This window comes from Cydia pomonella, chromosome 18, assembly GCF_033807575.1.
Source record: "Cydia pomonella isolate Wapato2018A chromosome 18, ilCydPomo1, whole genome shotgun sequence".
Lineage (NCBI taxonomy): Eukaryota > Metazoa > Arthropoda > Insecta > Lepidoptera > Tortricidae > Cydia > Cydia pomonella.
In genome coordinates, this window is record NC_084720.1 from 12,056,459 (window position 1) to 12,073,776 (window position 17,318).

The following is a 17,318-nucleotide window of genomic DNA, read 5'->3' on the forward strand; positions in this document are numbered from 1 at the left end:
CGCCCCCTACTCTGTTACGGTGCCTTGGTTTGGTGGCCAAGAACAAACATAGGCAACGTACGGGACAAGCTACAAATACTCCAAAGGCTCGCATGCGCGGCCACCACTGGCTGCACGAGGTCCACTCCGACTGCAGCCATGGAGGTCATGTTAAACCTTCCACCCCTGCACCTACACATACAGCAAGAGGCCAGTCTCTCAGCGGTAAGGTTGCGAACCCTTAATATATGGTCTAACAGCATAGGAGCTCTCCGCAAAACATGCCTGGAAAAGGTATATGACGAATTTCCAGTGCTTAGGTCGGGCACGGATCAGATTCACAAACAAGCTATCTTTGACAAAAGGTACAAAATACAGTTACAAAATATAAATATGAGGAAGACAACCACGTCCACCAATAAGGTACAAAATATGAGGACGACAACCACGAAGGACTCAATCTCCAGGAGCTGAGAATTTTCACTGATGGGTCCAAAACAGACAGCGGGTCGGGCTCCGGAACCTTCTCAGAAGACCTGAACATGTCAATCACCACACCGCTAGGAGCCCATAACTCGGTATTCCAAGCTGAGTGCATGGGCATCTTAAATGCGGCGGCTGCCATCATTGCAAAGAAGGTAGTAGGATCCTCGATCCGCATACTCTCCGACAGTGGAGCAGTATTAATGGCTCTAAACAGCCATATAGTTACATCCAAACTTATACACGAATGCCACGAACGACTAATGGAGGTATGCCATAATAATAATAAGATCACATTACAATGGATCAAGGGACACAGTGGATCCCGGGGTAACGATGCTGCGGACGAGCTTGCCAGGCAAGGATCGGGTGCGGGGGCGATTGGTCCGGAACCGATTCTTCCGATACCGTTTAGCAAGGTACGCTCAATGCTGCTGGCACGTACAGGGAAACTACACACAGAACACTGGCTGAACCAGACTGAATGCAGACAGGCAAAAGAATCCATACCTGGCATCAACGGAAAGCTCACAAGGGCGCTCCTTCAACTAGGGAAGGTCCGACTGAGTATGGTAACCAGTGTCATAACAGGTCATGGACTATTTAACAAACATCTTTTCATAACAGGTGTCACAGACAGTCCCCTATACCGAGGATGCATGGAGACAGAAGAAACAGCCTCTCACGTGGTGCTGGAATGCAGCGGAGTGGCCCCATACAGGGCAAAACATCTCGGATCCCCGAGAGATCTCCCTGAGGTCCTACTCAACATCAAAGGTTTGATAGGATTCCTCGAGGAGTTGGGCTGGCAAGAGTAGCCAACCCTCCACCCCTTGTCACGCAAAATAGGCGCCAGTCGTCGAGTTGCGGAAAATCGCTCGTACTACAATACAATACAATACTTGCTGCTGGGAAATTGTGTTCAATATTATAAGATACGTTAAACCTTACATAATTATTTGGTATATGTAGAGTAGTTAAGACAGCTATGGAAAACTTGAGCTAACAAAACTTAACATCTAATTTGCTACGCGACTTAGCAAATTCACTGCCAGCGACCCGCTGGGCGGGTTCTCTGTTCGTACGCTACTTTCGCCACATAAGGTTTTCCCATGTTACGCTACGTTAAAGTCTACTAAATTAAGTAGTAAAAGTAATTTTAGTGAAACTGTGGCAAAAAGTCAATTACATCAAAATGATGAAAACACTACTCTCTTTCCCAAGTTGTCTGCGGAACTTGTACATTGAAATATCAGGTGTGGCAAGAGGAACATTTGTCTGGGTTTAATAAATTATTCTGCCTGTATACTCCTTGCAAAAAAAACTGAGTTCTTATAATAATCATATTCACACCACTCTGAAGTAAAAACATTATTTATTTATTATTAATCGTCTTATCCTGCCAGGATTTCATACAAAAGAAAGAAAAACTTATATACTATTTAGAATGTTGTCCTCCCCAGGTACGCGACTACGGTAAAAACCTAAAATTAGAAAATAAACTTTTTTTTTATTCCTTTTCACGCTTAAACCGCTGGACCGATTTAGTTAAGTTTGGTATAGAGATAGTTTGAGTCCTGGGAAGTACATACGAGGGTGGGTTGATGAAAAACCGAACCCATAATTAAGTATCAAAATAATGATAAAAATTTCTTTTGTATCTCAATTTGCAATATTTCTCAATTAAGTATATAGTTAATGTTCATTTATAAAAAGTAAGGTTTGAAGTGAGTCAGTTTTCCATTTTAAAGAAAATTGAAAAAGTCAAGTTCTCATACATTTTTATGTTTTAAAAGGAAAACCGGGAACCCAAATTAAAACTGTGTTGCCTTGTTGTAGTACGGGACTCTTAACCTTCTTTTAGTACCGACCGCACTTGGGTAGATCATTTCATACGAAGACGACAAAGTGTCAGTGGCGTGTCTCGGAGTTCGAGACCATATGAGGTGTCTATCCCAGAAACGACCTAAAAAAGTAAAAATATTGTATTAAAAAACCGATAACTGCCTAGGGAGACAGCAGAGATTGTAAACAGCTCGCCCAAACAAGTTTTCAATATATTACCAGAGTATTTGTTAAAAAGAAGCTTTGTGCATGTTGGCTGCCGCTGCGGCCCTTAATGACGATGACTCGCTGATTCACACGACTGCCGTTGCGACGGAAAAACTTGAAGTTTTGCTTCGAATTAATTTTCCATTTGCTACATTTGCAGGATTTAAACCCCTCCGACTCACGTACGTGTCCAAATTTCATAAAGGGGCTAATTCGCCAAAAAATATCTACAAACACCAAAGTAACTGACGCCAAAAATGGTTATCTTGAGGGTCTTTACAGAAAATCATATAAAAACAGAATAATTACCCTGGAGAAGCCTTGGTTTAGTTGTATCAAGCTACAAAGAGCACGTGTAGAAAAAAATGTGTGTCAGATTGGAATATCTTTGTTTTTTGTCATTTCGGAAATTTATCAATCCGCCCTCGTAGGATAGTTTATATCCCAAAAATCATCCCTTAAGAGTGCGAGAAGGGGGCTGGAAGTGTGTATGAGGAATCAATAACCGCTGAACCGATTTAGATAAAATTTGGTATGGTCTACATCTTTGATTTACTTGAAATGATAGCAAACTTGACATATTACCCTCAGACGTCGCCGAAGCTGAAAACCATCCTCTACCTACATAAATCTGGGTGGCTCCACTTTTTAAATACGACTTAGGAACACAAAGATGGTTTCTGCCAAAGGGAACCTTTTGTTTAGAGAAAAGCCGTATTTGGCCTTTTAAGTCGTGTACCAACGCAACTACTAGGCACAACTATTGTTTGACGATCTAATGAAAGTGTAATTCTAAACACTGCCATCAAATAAAACGTAGCAATCACAAAATATTGACAGTAAACATAATATTGATAAATATCAATGCAGACCTGCAAAAACTCCCAACACATGAAACCGTAGCAGCGGTAACTCCATTCACCGTGTCATGTAATACTCTTAACATCCAATATCATGCATATTCGCAATCGGATTCAGAATCCTCTTTGTGTATGCATCGGCATGGTGCTTGCTGTTCAAACAAAAGACAACATTCCAAAAATAAACCGAACATAACAAAACGTTCATAACCAATTTTTAACATCGAAATAATAATGCATGACGGCATTCATATTTATTGAATTTTAAGGTTGTCAATTGGATTATTGTCAAACTGACTATGAATTCTACAAAGTAGTACGTATGTATGGGACAGCATTTTTGTTTACTTAACTACGTATACTCAGAACATCTAATGAATTTATGGTTATATAACTTGTATAGACAGGACATCTAATCAAATTATACATATTATCTGTTTTTAGCTCGTGACATAATTTTATTGCCATACTTGTTTTGTAACAATGCTAGAATGTTGAAATCTGGCATTAGTGAAAGCTTCCTTTTTGAGATACAAGGATTTATCGTCAAAGCTTAAAACCATGTTGGAACCGAACTGTTAAAAATATAAATTATTGAAATATGTGGTTAATGGGAATGTAACAGTTTATAACATTTCTTAATTGTCATAAAGCAGGTGCCTAGATTTTGAGCCGTTTTTTTCGAGCTTTATTGGAAATAGGTCACCCAAGACACTAACTGGCAAAAATTTGGGCTTCCCATATTGAATGTTCTATAAATTCGGCAATTCATAATAGCTTAATGATATTTCGTATCCAAGTTCTGAGATTTTTATCAAGATGTAACTAAATCCTGTATGAACGTCACTTGCAAAATCTTTGAACAATATATTTATAACAGGTAAGCTTTTCTGAGTCTTTTACGTTTGTGTGTTTCGGTAAAAAGAGAGTATAGTCGCGCGTCGAAGCGTAATAAACAGCTGCGAACAGCCGTCATCGCGCATAGTCGCACGCTCCGCTGGGCGCGACGTCGACGACTCGCGTCGCGACGTTTAAACACATCGACGATTCATTAACACTAAATAGTGGAGTGGGTGTGTTCGAGGGAGGTAACAGGCGGACTCAAAAATAAGGACAGAAAAAAAACAATATATGTGTGTTTGAACATGAAAAGGACAGTAGTAGTACCATGAGCTGATAGTTCAAAATCTTAGTTTCATCACAAAATCAGATCACAAACAAAACCGCTGTAGATTTATATGTTGTGAAAATACTGAATGATCTAGTCTTTACCCGATAAATGTGGTCTGATCTTACCAGACAGCTTAGCACAGGGGCGCCACGAGATGGGTGGTTGTAACTGTCTTAATTAGATAAAAAATAACAAGCAAATACTAAAAAATCTATAATTCTTTATAGCTGTAAAAGTCTCAAACTTAAAATAAATAAATTAAAAATATATCTACCTAAAATAAATATATTAAAAATATTATTAAATTATCCTCAGAGATGTATAGTCTCCACGAGTTAAAATCCTGAGAGAGATCCTTCAGATTAATTAAAAAACAAAAAACCAGATAAAACAAACAAACGCAGTTGCAAAGAAAATCCCCAAACTGATTCAGACTAACGTTAGGACTACTTATTAAGTACAATGAGAGGAGGTCTATGCCCCACAGTGGTGTAGATAGGCTAGTGAGGAAGATAGGCTAGTAGGGTGGTGACGATGATGGTAAGATAATCTAAGTCACCACACAGGTCTGTGTTAGTATGATTACTAGCGATGCTGCACTAGCTTGACATTACGGCAATTGGCGGCACGTTGGGTGGTCGAGCTGTCAGCGGGTGTCATAAAACTGGAATGACTGTAACGAACGAGGCTAGATGTGCCCGGAACAAGTTTACGCTGTACCTATTAAGTTAAGTGACATCATAGTTTCTCATCTGCCGCCAGTTATTAAATTATTACAAGGGCGGCATTTCGATTTTTGAATTTCACCGTCATTCTACATTGACTTCAAGACTTGCAGTGTATCAGATTTATCGTCAACAGATAAAAAAAAATACAACCGTTGATTGGTAGCCTAGAGGTAGCGGAGGTCGCGGGTTCAAACCCCGGCTCGAACTTGTGAGTTTTTTGGAACTTATGTACGATATATAATATGATATTTCCCATTCGCTTTTAGGTGAAGGAAAACATCGTGAGGAAACCGGACTAATCCCAATAAGGCCTAGTTTTCCCTCTATGTTGGAAGGTCAAATGGCATTTGTTTTCGTGAAAACTAGTACCTACACCAATTCTTGGGATTAGTTGCCAAGCGGATCCTAGGCACCTATGAGTCGCGGCAATAAGGCGGGACAAACGCTAGGAAGAAAAAACTAAACCAAGTTTTCGTTTTGAGGCAACTTGTTTTTTCATTGACATATTGTCAGTACAATTTAATTAGTCGCGTGTTGGTAGGCGGGTACGATGCACTGATGTACTGGTAAAATACAAAGTGAGTATAGTTATTTTCCTCTTTCCACTGACACAGATAATTGGGCCCAGCCTAACCAGATATTTGTCTGATCAGACTACACATAATAGTAATTGGTGTTTTCGTAATAATTGTGTGTAGTTACACATACTTCCCTAACACTTTACGAAACCTTGCAAGATAAATAAAAAGTGTGTAATAATTTAAGACCTAAATTTGATTTGATCCCAAAATTTAGCTAGATAGATAAATAAATAAATATTATAGGACATTATTACACAAACTGACTAAGTCCCACAGTAAGCTCTATACACAAATTGACTAAGTCCCACAGTATTAAGCTCTATAAGACTTGTGTTGAGGGTACTTAGACAACGATATATATAATATATAAATACTTAAATACACAGAAAACACCCATGACTCAGGAACAAATATCTATGCTCATCACACGAATAAATGCCCTTACCAGGATTTGAACCCGGGACCATCAGCTTCGTAGGCAGGGTCACTACCCACTAGGCCAAACCGGTCGTCAGATGGTCGTAGGTCGTAGATGCTTCCACTAAATTACAACGGCGCAATCTTTCAATACAATGATCGCAACGTTACTTACATGCAATTCCCACAGGAAAACTTCAGTGCATCACGCAGCCGCATGTTCCTTTCGACCATCGGTCATCACACGCGTAATTTTCATAACCGCAATAAAACGTGTCGTATTAGTTGATATAAGAAAACTGACCTCGGCCGAGTATAAACCTCTAATCGAACCCGCTAGGGGCCGGGGGCATAAATCAGTCTCCCCTCGCTATGACGCCCGACGGAGCCTTCAATTTGGCACATCCTTAAAATGACACACGAGAAGGGCGCCCCTAACGACGCCGCCGCGTCAACTCTAGCGCCGCGCTTATAAATAAATCGCACGCACATTACCGCTTCGGATTATCATTATTTACACGCGGATCGCTTTGCCTCTTATCATGCATGGTCTCCGGTATTTCAGATGCTTCTTTCCGTACCGTCGGTGAACAAGCGAATTTGCAGCAAGTTATAATGTTATTAAAATTGGTAGGTGCGCCTAAAAAATCAAGAAATTGCAATAATTACACTTTATACAATTTGCGACGAATGTTTTAATATTTTAATGTTTATTTGGGTACAAACAGCACAATAATTCTTACATATAATATTACCTATTAATTAAATTAACTCAAATTTATTCACAATTGACCCTCGAGTGAACAGAATAGCTTACCTTAACAATTTACCTGTATTTCGACTTGTTTTTTAATGAATTGAAATAGCAAAAGGTAAATTTAGCGCTCTCAAGAAAACAATGAAAGAATAAACAAAAAAGCGGCCAAGTGCGAGTAGGACTCGCCCATGAAGGGTTCCGTACCATTTATGACGTATTAAAAAAAACCTACTTACTAGATCTCGTTCAAACCAATTTTCGGTGGAAGTTTGCATGGTAATGTACATCATATATTTTTTTTAGTTTTATCATTCTGTTACATACAGTTACAGTGGGAGGGGGGGGACACATTTTACCACTTTGGAAGTGTCTCTCGCGCAAACTATTCAGTTTAGAAAAAAATGATATTAGAAACCTCAATATCATTTTTGAAGACCTATCCATAGATAACCCACACGTATGGGTTTGATGAAAAAATATTTTTTGAGTTTCAGTTTTACCTATTGGGAACACCCAAAATTTATTGTTTTGTTTTTTTCTATTTTTGTGTGAAAATCTTAATGCGGTTCATAGAATACATCTACTTACCAAGTTTGAACAGTATAGCTCTTATAGTTTCGGAAAAAAGTGGCTGTGACATTAACGGACAGACAGACGGACATGACGAATCTATAAGGGTTCCGTTTTTTGCCATTTGGCTACGGAACCCTAAAAATTAGATAAATTAATTAGACTTATTATGGATTTACTTTTCTCAATTCTAAATATAACATTTATAAAGAAAACAACGGTTTGTTGGTAGATATTTACTTCGATCCATTATATAAAGGAAAGGTATTTCAAATCTGCAAATAAAGAGATTTTGTTTTAAAAGGGACACTTAAGTAAGGGCAGGTGAAAAATGCAATAATGCCGTTGGCTTGAGTTGTACATAGCATGCCGTACGTAAAAGTACTCAAAAAGTTTTTTTCTTAAGTTTTTCTACACTGTATAGCGCATACAATCTAGTCTGCCTAGTCAATTAAGTGATAAGCGTCGGTGATACTAAATGACATTTAAATAAATGTCGGCGCTTAGCCAAAACTAAACCTTTATTTTATGTTCAAGTTAGAAGCAACGTGTGGAACCAAATTGATCTGTTCAAAATAACACCTGTTTACCAACTCTTTCATTCGACAGGTTCAGTTGTGTTGATAGGGTCATCCAAGCTGGGGTTATCGATCTGATAGGTCCCGAGTGCGTGTCGCCGTCCGCGGGGAAAGCAATCAGGGTGGCGTCGTAGACAAACTGTCGGGGCGGACCTTAATTGGCGGTCCAAGAGATTTATATTTATGCGGGGAGACCGCTCGTCACGCGGTGCCCGCCCGATTTCACACGACCGCAGGAATCGCAGGATCAGACCCTCCAAGTACTGATATGCCAACAAACTTTTCTTTGATAACTGTTCAAACATACTAATAATAGACACAAACTTTATATCTGGTTCCTTTAGGATAACGCTGTGATCATTATAGGTACCTAACTCATCTTCAACACGGCTACCGTGAGTTAGCATTTGACATTTACGCTAGCGACTAGGTGAACTCGATCGCATTCGCACCAATATATCAGTGCGAGCGAAAACCGTAAACGTCAAGTGTCAACTCATGGTAGCCTGTCGCACTAATATGGAGAGTTATAGAGAGAGATAACGTACGCCACGCTACGGAGCGTGAACGATTGGCATCTTGTCTACGCACCCAGATACAGATTAAAAACTACATACCTGTGCAATATGCCTTTGTGCTCAGTTAGTGTTGACACGTACCTACTACGTAAATAAAAATCTAGCTGTCATTCCTGTCTTAGAGCGAGAATTAAACCTCAGCCTATGTGTATGTAACCTACCTACAAGAAGGCAATACAAACCGCAAAACAATTTTTTTAAACTGCACTGAATATGTCTTCTTCGTTTTATTTAGTCTTTGAAAATGGAAAGCAAAATTAAGTCCATATTTTGCAAGCAACATGATGTCCGCCTTACTTAATCAAAATTGTATATTTCAATAAAAAGACTACGAAAAATTCCGCTACATTTGTATAAAGGACAGCAGTTAATTAAAATTTTGTGAACATAATGAAATGATGCATTATTGCATGGATAGCCTGGCGAGAAATATTTTCACTGACATATGATTCATACCGTATCGCACAAATTAAATCATCGGGCCTCTGTTTTAAATCAGGTCTATGTAGTTATGAAAGGCTTATGAAATATTTAAATTTAAAAAGAGTTCCCCGTACGTTGAGTAGGTAGTAGGGATATTGCATTTTCTGGTTTTATTGGATCACACTAATTTGTCGACAAAGAAGCTTGAGCAGGCAGGTAGCGAGGCAGATTTAAATTAACAAAGACCTTTCGCTCACAACGGCATTTTCAACAATTTTATTTAAATATTCAAAGCGCTTACCGTTTACCATATGCCTTTTATAAGATTGTATATAATTTATTAATCGAAACATCAAAAAGGGAAGTGCTCTGGGAATAAATTGTCATTTTTTCTCCCAAGCGACAAGCGACCACATTAAAATAGTAATTCGATTTTAATGAAGAATATTTTCCATCCTTTGTTTATTTACAAGATCATTTTAATGTATCTACGCAGAATATTATAAAAATATACCAAACAATAACCTGTTCAAACAATTATTAGAAAGTAACCTACTGAGTACCCTATAGCTTAAAAATAAGTTACTTACAACGAAATAACAATAAAAAGCATACGTATAAAAACCTCATGCCTAAGCCTTGAACAGCTCTCAGCCTGATAACATTTGGCATATACTGTAAAGTATTAACGAAATAGGATCGCCTCGTCAACGAGCAGGTGATAATGAAACAGTTCCGAGCAGACCATAGCATTAATGAGTGTCGACAACTGATGCGTCGTCTGCTATTGGCAGTGTCATCGCCGGCTTAGTGCTCCGTTCTGTTCAACATACAGTACCTCCATTACAATAAATACACATAGACCAGGGCTGCATTAGAACTATAACTATTTATTGATTTATCGATTCCGATATCGCAGCGTAACTTGACGGAGATACAAAGCCGATGTCAAAATGATAAGAAATTTAGATCAATTATTAATTTCGAATCGGCCTCTGTGCGCCCTTTGCTTGAAAGTGTCCAGATAAACAAGAAAACTGTTGCTCAATTGCCTGCGCCTCCTTAATCAAAAGTCGCCCGAGCACGAAGCAATTTGGTTGACCGTCCACGCGGCCAATAAGGAGAGCGCTATTAAAACAAGCGCAAATAAAGCAAATTGAAAACGGCACCGTCCTCTCGGGTGGCTGCGATTCCTAGCCTTGGGAAAATACGTCTGGACCTCTAAGCTACTGTATAAATGTATACGTAGATATGCCATATATTAGAGATAAGTACCATATTGGAAATATCTGGTGACATGAATGAATGGTGAAAACACGGGAAGGCATATGTCCAACAGCGGAACAGTAAAATAATCCAATAAAAAATGAGATATCTGGAGCGGTGTTCAGAAATTTAAAATAAGTATTAACTTGATCTCAAAAATTTAATACTGATGTGTGCTTAACACATTCAGTGCCAGCGCGTGCTACGCCCTACGTGCGTAGCCGATAACGTGCAAAATATCGTATATAATCTATCGGGTCACTGGCACTGAATGTGTTAAGTATTGATTCTTATATTATTCGTCGCAGTGCATCTCGCTTACATTAATAGTACTGCGATAACATTCACAACGTTATTTTCAAAATCTGAATGCCTCACTTAATCACTACACAGTGCTACGCCACCGTAGCGCGTAGCACGTATTTCCTGCTACATAGCGAACTATTCCTTCATTTACGCTTTCCCGCGACAGCCCATAGTCGAGTCATGCTACTCAATATTGGAAGAAAGAACCCTAGTTTAGGTTCTTAAGCAGAGTAGTGGAGCTGATAGTTAAAACACTAGTTCTCGTGGTGAATATTATATTGCAAGTGATTGACATCAGACAGCTGTACAAAAACATAACAAATTCAAACGAGTGTCATATATGTGTCGTAATAAGTTTACTATTGTGCCAGCACACACATATACAACCTCCAATACGCCCTCTTAAACTATTACGGACATACAAAGTCACTTTTGTACTTGTCTGTACTCGGTACATAAAATAAAATTTCAAACTAATTAATTCCAAACTATTGTGCCTGACTGTACACAAACATAAAAAACCGCCAACAAATTAAATCGCATAAAAAATGAAAACTAGAAAATTATTCTATTACCTACACAAAACATTTAAAAAACATATAAGACATATCAAACACTTAACTACTCTAATCCGCCCTCTTAATAGGATAATTTGATAGAGATAAATCCTTCAAAAAACCTTTTAACTTCGGGCCTGAAACACTCTTAGTTAAGATGTCCGCTATCATTTTATCTGTTGACATATACCTTATTCCGACCTTATTAGCCAGTACACACTCACGGATAAAATGATACTTAATGTCAATGTGTTTTGTCCTATTATGCATCATTTTGTTGACTGCAATTTTATGTGCCGACTGATTGTCATTAAAAATGACTACAGGTTTACTCTCTACAGTAGTCAAACTGTTCAGTAAACTACGCAAATACAATGCTTCCTTTGAAGCTTGGCTGAGCCCTACATATTCTGCCTCTGTAGAGCTCAAAGATACTGTCGCCTGTTTTTTGCTTTCCCAAGAAACAATATTATAGCCTAACTTGAAAATTAGCCCCGTGAAAGATTTGCGATCGAGCGCGCCACCCCAATCTGCGTCTACATAGCCACGTAAGTCTAAATCACCAGTTTTTCTAAAAGTGAGACATAGGTTAGACGTACCTTTTAAATACCTTAAGACCCGTTTTGCGCACTTAAAGTGTATTTCATCATAGCATGAATTAAATTGAGAAAGTACACTTACCGCGTGTGCAATGTCTGGTCGCGTATTACATGCTAAATAATTTAGACAACCTATCAAATTTTGATATGGTAGGTGACAGTGAGAATCAGTCGATCTCTCTAATTTCATCCCTACTTCCATTGGAGTTGTAACCGGCTTAGCTTCTGTCATGTTAAAGTCAATCAAGCAGTCCAAAATAAACTGTTCCTGATCAAGATGAATGAGGCCCTTCTCTCGTCTCAATCTCATTCCTAAAACATGCCTAGCCGCGCCTAAATCTTTCACTTTAAACTTGTCAAGCAAACGTGATTTTAATTTTTGCTTTTCCTGTTCACAATTGCCGAATATAAAAAGATCATCAACATAAATCACGACAATTAACTTCTTATTACCTTTAAGCTGCTTTTGATACAAACACGGTTCTATTTTTGATTGTACAAAGCCTAAGTTTAACATTTCACTATCTAACTCTTTGAACCAAGCATTTGAGGCTTGTTTCAAACCATACAGAGATCGCTGCAGCTTACATACCTTGGTTTCTTGACCTTTGGTGACTGCTCCTTTCGGCTGAAGCATGTAAATATCCTCTTTGATCTTCCCGTATAAAAACGCAGTCGTGACATCCCATTGGTCAATAAACCAGTCGTATTCAGCAGCTAGCGAGAACAATAATCGTAGAGTAGAGCTTCTTACTACTGGAGAGTAGGTCTCCGTATAATCTACACCACATACCTGTGTGAACCCTTTCGCTACGAGTCTAGCCTTGTACTTCGTTACCTCGCCGTCGCTATTTTTCTTGATCTTGAACACCCATTTGCATTGGATTGGCTTCTTATCAGCTGGTAGATCCACTAACGTCCAGGTCTGGTTCTCCTTCAGTGACGTAAGCTCATCATCTATAGCTTTCTGCCATAACTCACTGTCCGGTCTCGCCAATGCTTCCTCTATGGTTACAGGATCTCCATCAAGATTGCTCTCTTTGGCATACATAACATTGCAACCGTACCGATCAACTTGTCTGCGTTCTCTTTGAGGATACCTCCTTTCTGATAGGCCAGGTATTATCACTTCGCCATTAGTGACCACCTCATCAGGTACATGCTCATGCTCAGGTACTTGAGGTTCAGGTACTTCTATGTTCTCGTCTACAGCGTCACGAAACTCATTCTCAGGCGCTTCCGATACGTCTGGAAAACTCGTGGATCCATTTGGTAAACAGGACTGACCATCAGAGTCCGTACTCAGGTTAATGATGACTTCTGACGACTTATCGAAGTTTTCTTTTTGAAGAAACACATTTTCCAAAAATTTGACTTCTCTCGCAGTTGTCACTTCACCTGTCTTTGGATTCATCAGACGATAACCTTTCTGATTATCTGGATATCCAATAAAAATCATTGGTTCCGCCTTCATATCCAATTTACGTCTCTTTTGTTTTGGTATAAGTCGATAAGCCAAACAACCAAATATTCTCAGATGACTGACATCCACGTCCTTTCCAGTCCAAAGCTGTTCGGGCACCGCATTATTCAAAGCTTTTGTGGGGCTCCTGTTCTTCAAATATACAACAGTATTAACAGCCTCCGCCCAATATTTTTTGCTCAGGTTCGATTCTGACAGTAGTGTTCTTGCTTTTTCAATGATCGTGAGATTGGCTCTCTCGACAACAGAATTCTGTTCAGGCGTGTAGGGCACAGTCGTCTGGTGTTTTATTCCTGCAGACTTCAAAAAAGCATTAAATTTTGCATTACAGTACTCTCCACCTCCATCCGATCTTAAGATTTTAATCGATTTACTCGTCTGATTCTCTACTTCCGCCTTATATTCACGGAACTTATCAAAAGTTTGACTTTTATTCCTCAAAAAATAAACATGAGTCTTCCGAGTATAATCGTCGATAAAAAGCAAAACATACCTCGAACCTCCGAACGACGACTCTTCCATGGGTCCGCATAAATCACTATGAACGATTTGCAAAACATCCGTGGCTCTCGTACCTTTGTTTTTAAAGGGACTCTTGCACGTCTTTCCTTCAATACAGGGAATACACGGTTCGCACAAATCTGTGCTCTTAAATTCCATACCGGTCACGATGTTTTTCATTTTTAACATATAATTTCGGGATAAATGTGCCAAACGCTTATGCCAAATGTTAGAAATGTTTTCATTTCGTTTTGACAGTGTCAAATTTACGATATTGTTTTTCTTTTCTGTCAACTCGTAAATGCCATCGACTTCTTGACAACTTGCAATAATTCGGTTCTTCTTTTGAATTACGCAACCTTTTTCGTCGAATATAATTGTACATTTCTTCTTGGTTAAGTCGCTTACCGAAATTAAATTCATGGACAAATCGGGAACATGCATAACGTTTTCTAACTTTAATTTTTCGTTCTCGCTGACTTGGGGCTCAGCGTTCCCTCGTCCTTTCACTGATAACTTCTCACCGTTCGCTACCGATATTTTCATGTTGCCTCTTTCAGGTTTATACAACAATAACTTACTCTTGTCGTGGGTAAGGTGGTTGGAGCACCCGCTGTCAAGATACCACTTATCTTTGTCAATCGCCTCCTTAGTATTCAGGCAGACATTCGCGGTCTTGGTACGCTCCTTGCATTCGGACGCCTTATGTCCTTGCTGGTGGCACCGGAAGCACTTGTAGACAAACTTCTGCTTACGATCGTTAGGTTTAGGTGCAGATCTGGCATCGTTTCGTGCTTTATGTGTCACTAATGCTTGCTCGTAGTCAGTGTTCAACTTGCTTTGTCGACCTCCTTCTTGTAACAATTTCGTCTTAATTTGCTCTAAAGTGATTGATTGACCACTATTATCTACAGCCATTATGAGGGGGCTGTACTCAGGCGTCAAACCACCAAGCAAAATCGATATCAACCAATCTTCAGGGATTTTTGCATCGATATCATCCAATTGCTGTGCAAGATACGTCACTTTGGATATGTAGCTCTCCATAGAACTAAAATGCTCTAACTTACAGTTGAAGAGCTCTCGCTGTATGTGGATACGTCTGCCCCAACCTTTATCTTCGTAGGCGCCCTGTAGGTTTTTCCAGGCTTCTTTAGCAGTCTTCGCATTGTAGACGTGGGTAAAGCACTCTGGCTCCAACAACAAGCAAATAGTTGTTCGTGCTTTCCTGTCTGCATCAGCATTTACTACGTCTTTCGAAATTACCTCCCACCAGTTTTTATTCTCAAGGTAATTACGTACCAGGAACTTCCAATTAGGGTAGTCCGACGATCCCTTCAGCTTTTTGATACCACTTATGCCGTTCTCTTCAGACATAATTTACGCAAGTTTCACAACTACTCAAATATTTCTACCACACTTTTACTAAACTAGCACTATCAGTGCGTGAGGCACACGACCTATTGGAAGAACCCTAGTTTAGGTTCTTAAGCAGAGTAGTGGAGCTGATAGTTAAAACACTAGTTCTCGTGGTGAATATTATATTGCAAGTGATTGACATCAGACAGCTGTACAAAAACATAACAAATTCAAACGAGTGTCATATATGTGTCGTAATAAGTTTACTATTGTGCCAGCACACACATATACAACCTCCAATACTCAAGCGCACTTAATAGTACATTACGATACAAGTGCGAAAAATAGGAGATTCAAAACGAGTGGCGATAAATTAAAACACGACCGAAGGGAGTGTTTTAAATCGACACGAGTTGCGAATTACCTATTCGCACATGTATCGTACAACGTTTTACAGTACATATGGCCCTTTAAATGTTCGACACATTAACGTAATATGCTAATTTACGCACTAGTGCGGAAAAATAGCACCTTATGTACTGTAAATAATTATATACACTATAAGTTTTTGTAGGAAAAGCAGCGGATAGACACATACACACATTTGTACAATAGCTTTCAAAGTCCCAACAGTCACTTATTTTTGCTCTTATTATGCTATTCCGCGAATATAGAAAGAATGACGTAATATTTCAATACAAAAGCTTTTGTTGTCGATCTCTTACCCCTACTAGAACTAAAAATCGCTAAGAGATTTTTAATTCTGCCTGTTATTTAACTACCAAATGTGTATTGTTTTAAGAAAGAGTTTGTGTCACAGTAAGATATACTTTTCTACCTATATAATAACATAATAGTAATCCGAATTTAACAATAAACAACTCGCCTTTTTCCCTGTGCCTTAATTCGATATGCGCTGCAATTAAAGCAGTAACGTAATTGGCTGAGGCGAAGCGAAGGTCTCGGTTTCGGCAAGAATTCTTTCGTATGTCCCGGACATACGAAAGAATGATGTTCTCACCTACAGATAAAATTTTGTGAGCAGGTTGTATCGTTAACCCTTTACCAGGCTAAGGGATATATATTTCCCACATGTGACTCTTCAAACATGTGTTCTATTTTCGATGAGTAAGACTGACATTCGATTGTCATTTTTGAACTGTCAGCCTGGTAAAGGGTTAAATAGATTTTTTTGTTGATAAAATTTTTGGACACTACTATTAATATGTAAGCAATAAATGGCGTTTAAAAAAAATACATTTATGAAACATTAAAAAAAAAACTCCTACCCTTTTTAATCCGACAAAAGGCTAATGTCTGGTTCAATACATGTTTGTCAGATAGTGACGTTTATGCAGCAAAATGTTCCTATTCAAATGATAAGACACAATTTACTTTCCATGGACGAGATTTTTTTAAATTAGCTAGTTATCGTAGACTTACCTTAGCCAATGTCTCTTGGCAATGGCGGTGTGGCAGCAAATGGCGTCGTACTGGTCAGCGATCCACACGATCAATATAATGTAGAAAGCCGTAGTAGTGTCGTTGAAGAACTCCGACATTATAGCCTCCATGCCTATGGACAAAATATTTAGCACATTTTTATTTCAGAGAAGCAGAAGTTTTTCCGATAAAGACGAAATAGGTATATATAATACAGCTCCGGCTGAAGATTTTTATAAATGTGACTAATTTTGAGTAGGTTCCATATTAATTACGATTCGTCGATAGGTAGGTACTTAATTTAAAAAATGTTAAAAATAATATGTTTTAAGAACCCGACTCCATTTGGCCTGTAATATTTTAATTAAACTATTTTACGCAGTGTAATACAACATTGCCAAAGAAACCCTGAAATACATATATCCACTGTTCACAGACATGAAATTCTAAGACGACTTTAGTCTGAAGTTCCCGTCGCCACCTTTAAGGATCCGTACCGAATCTACTTTATTAAGCGCGTTAGCCGGTGCAGCGGCGCATCGCATTAAACATGGGGTCATGTGTGGGAGTTACCGGAGCCCGAGTCAGACTAATTAGGTGTCGACAATTACGCACTAACGACCGAAA

At 38.9% G+C, this 17,318-nt stretch overlaps 1 protein-coding gene across 3 annotated transcripts in view; it reads right to left on the minus strand.

Annotated features, from left to right (window-relative positions):
* Positions 1 to 17,318, minus strand: part of LOC133527487 (membralin) — a 134,966-nt gene that overhangs the window by 44,920 nt on the left and 72,728 nt on the right. For all 3 annotated transcript variants that reach the window (XM_061864512.1, XM_061864513.1, XM_061864511.1), the window contains one exon: positions 16,692 to 16,824. In XM_061864512.1, coding sequence (XP_061720496.1) covers positions 16,692 to 16,824 — 133 coding nt within the window. The remainder of the gene's footprint in view (positions 1 to 16,691; positions 16,825 to 17,318) is intronic.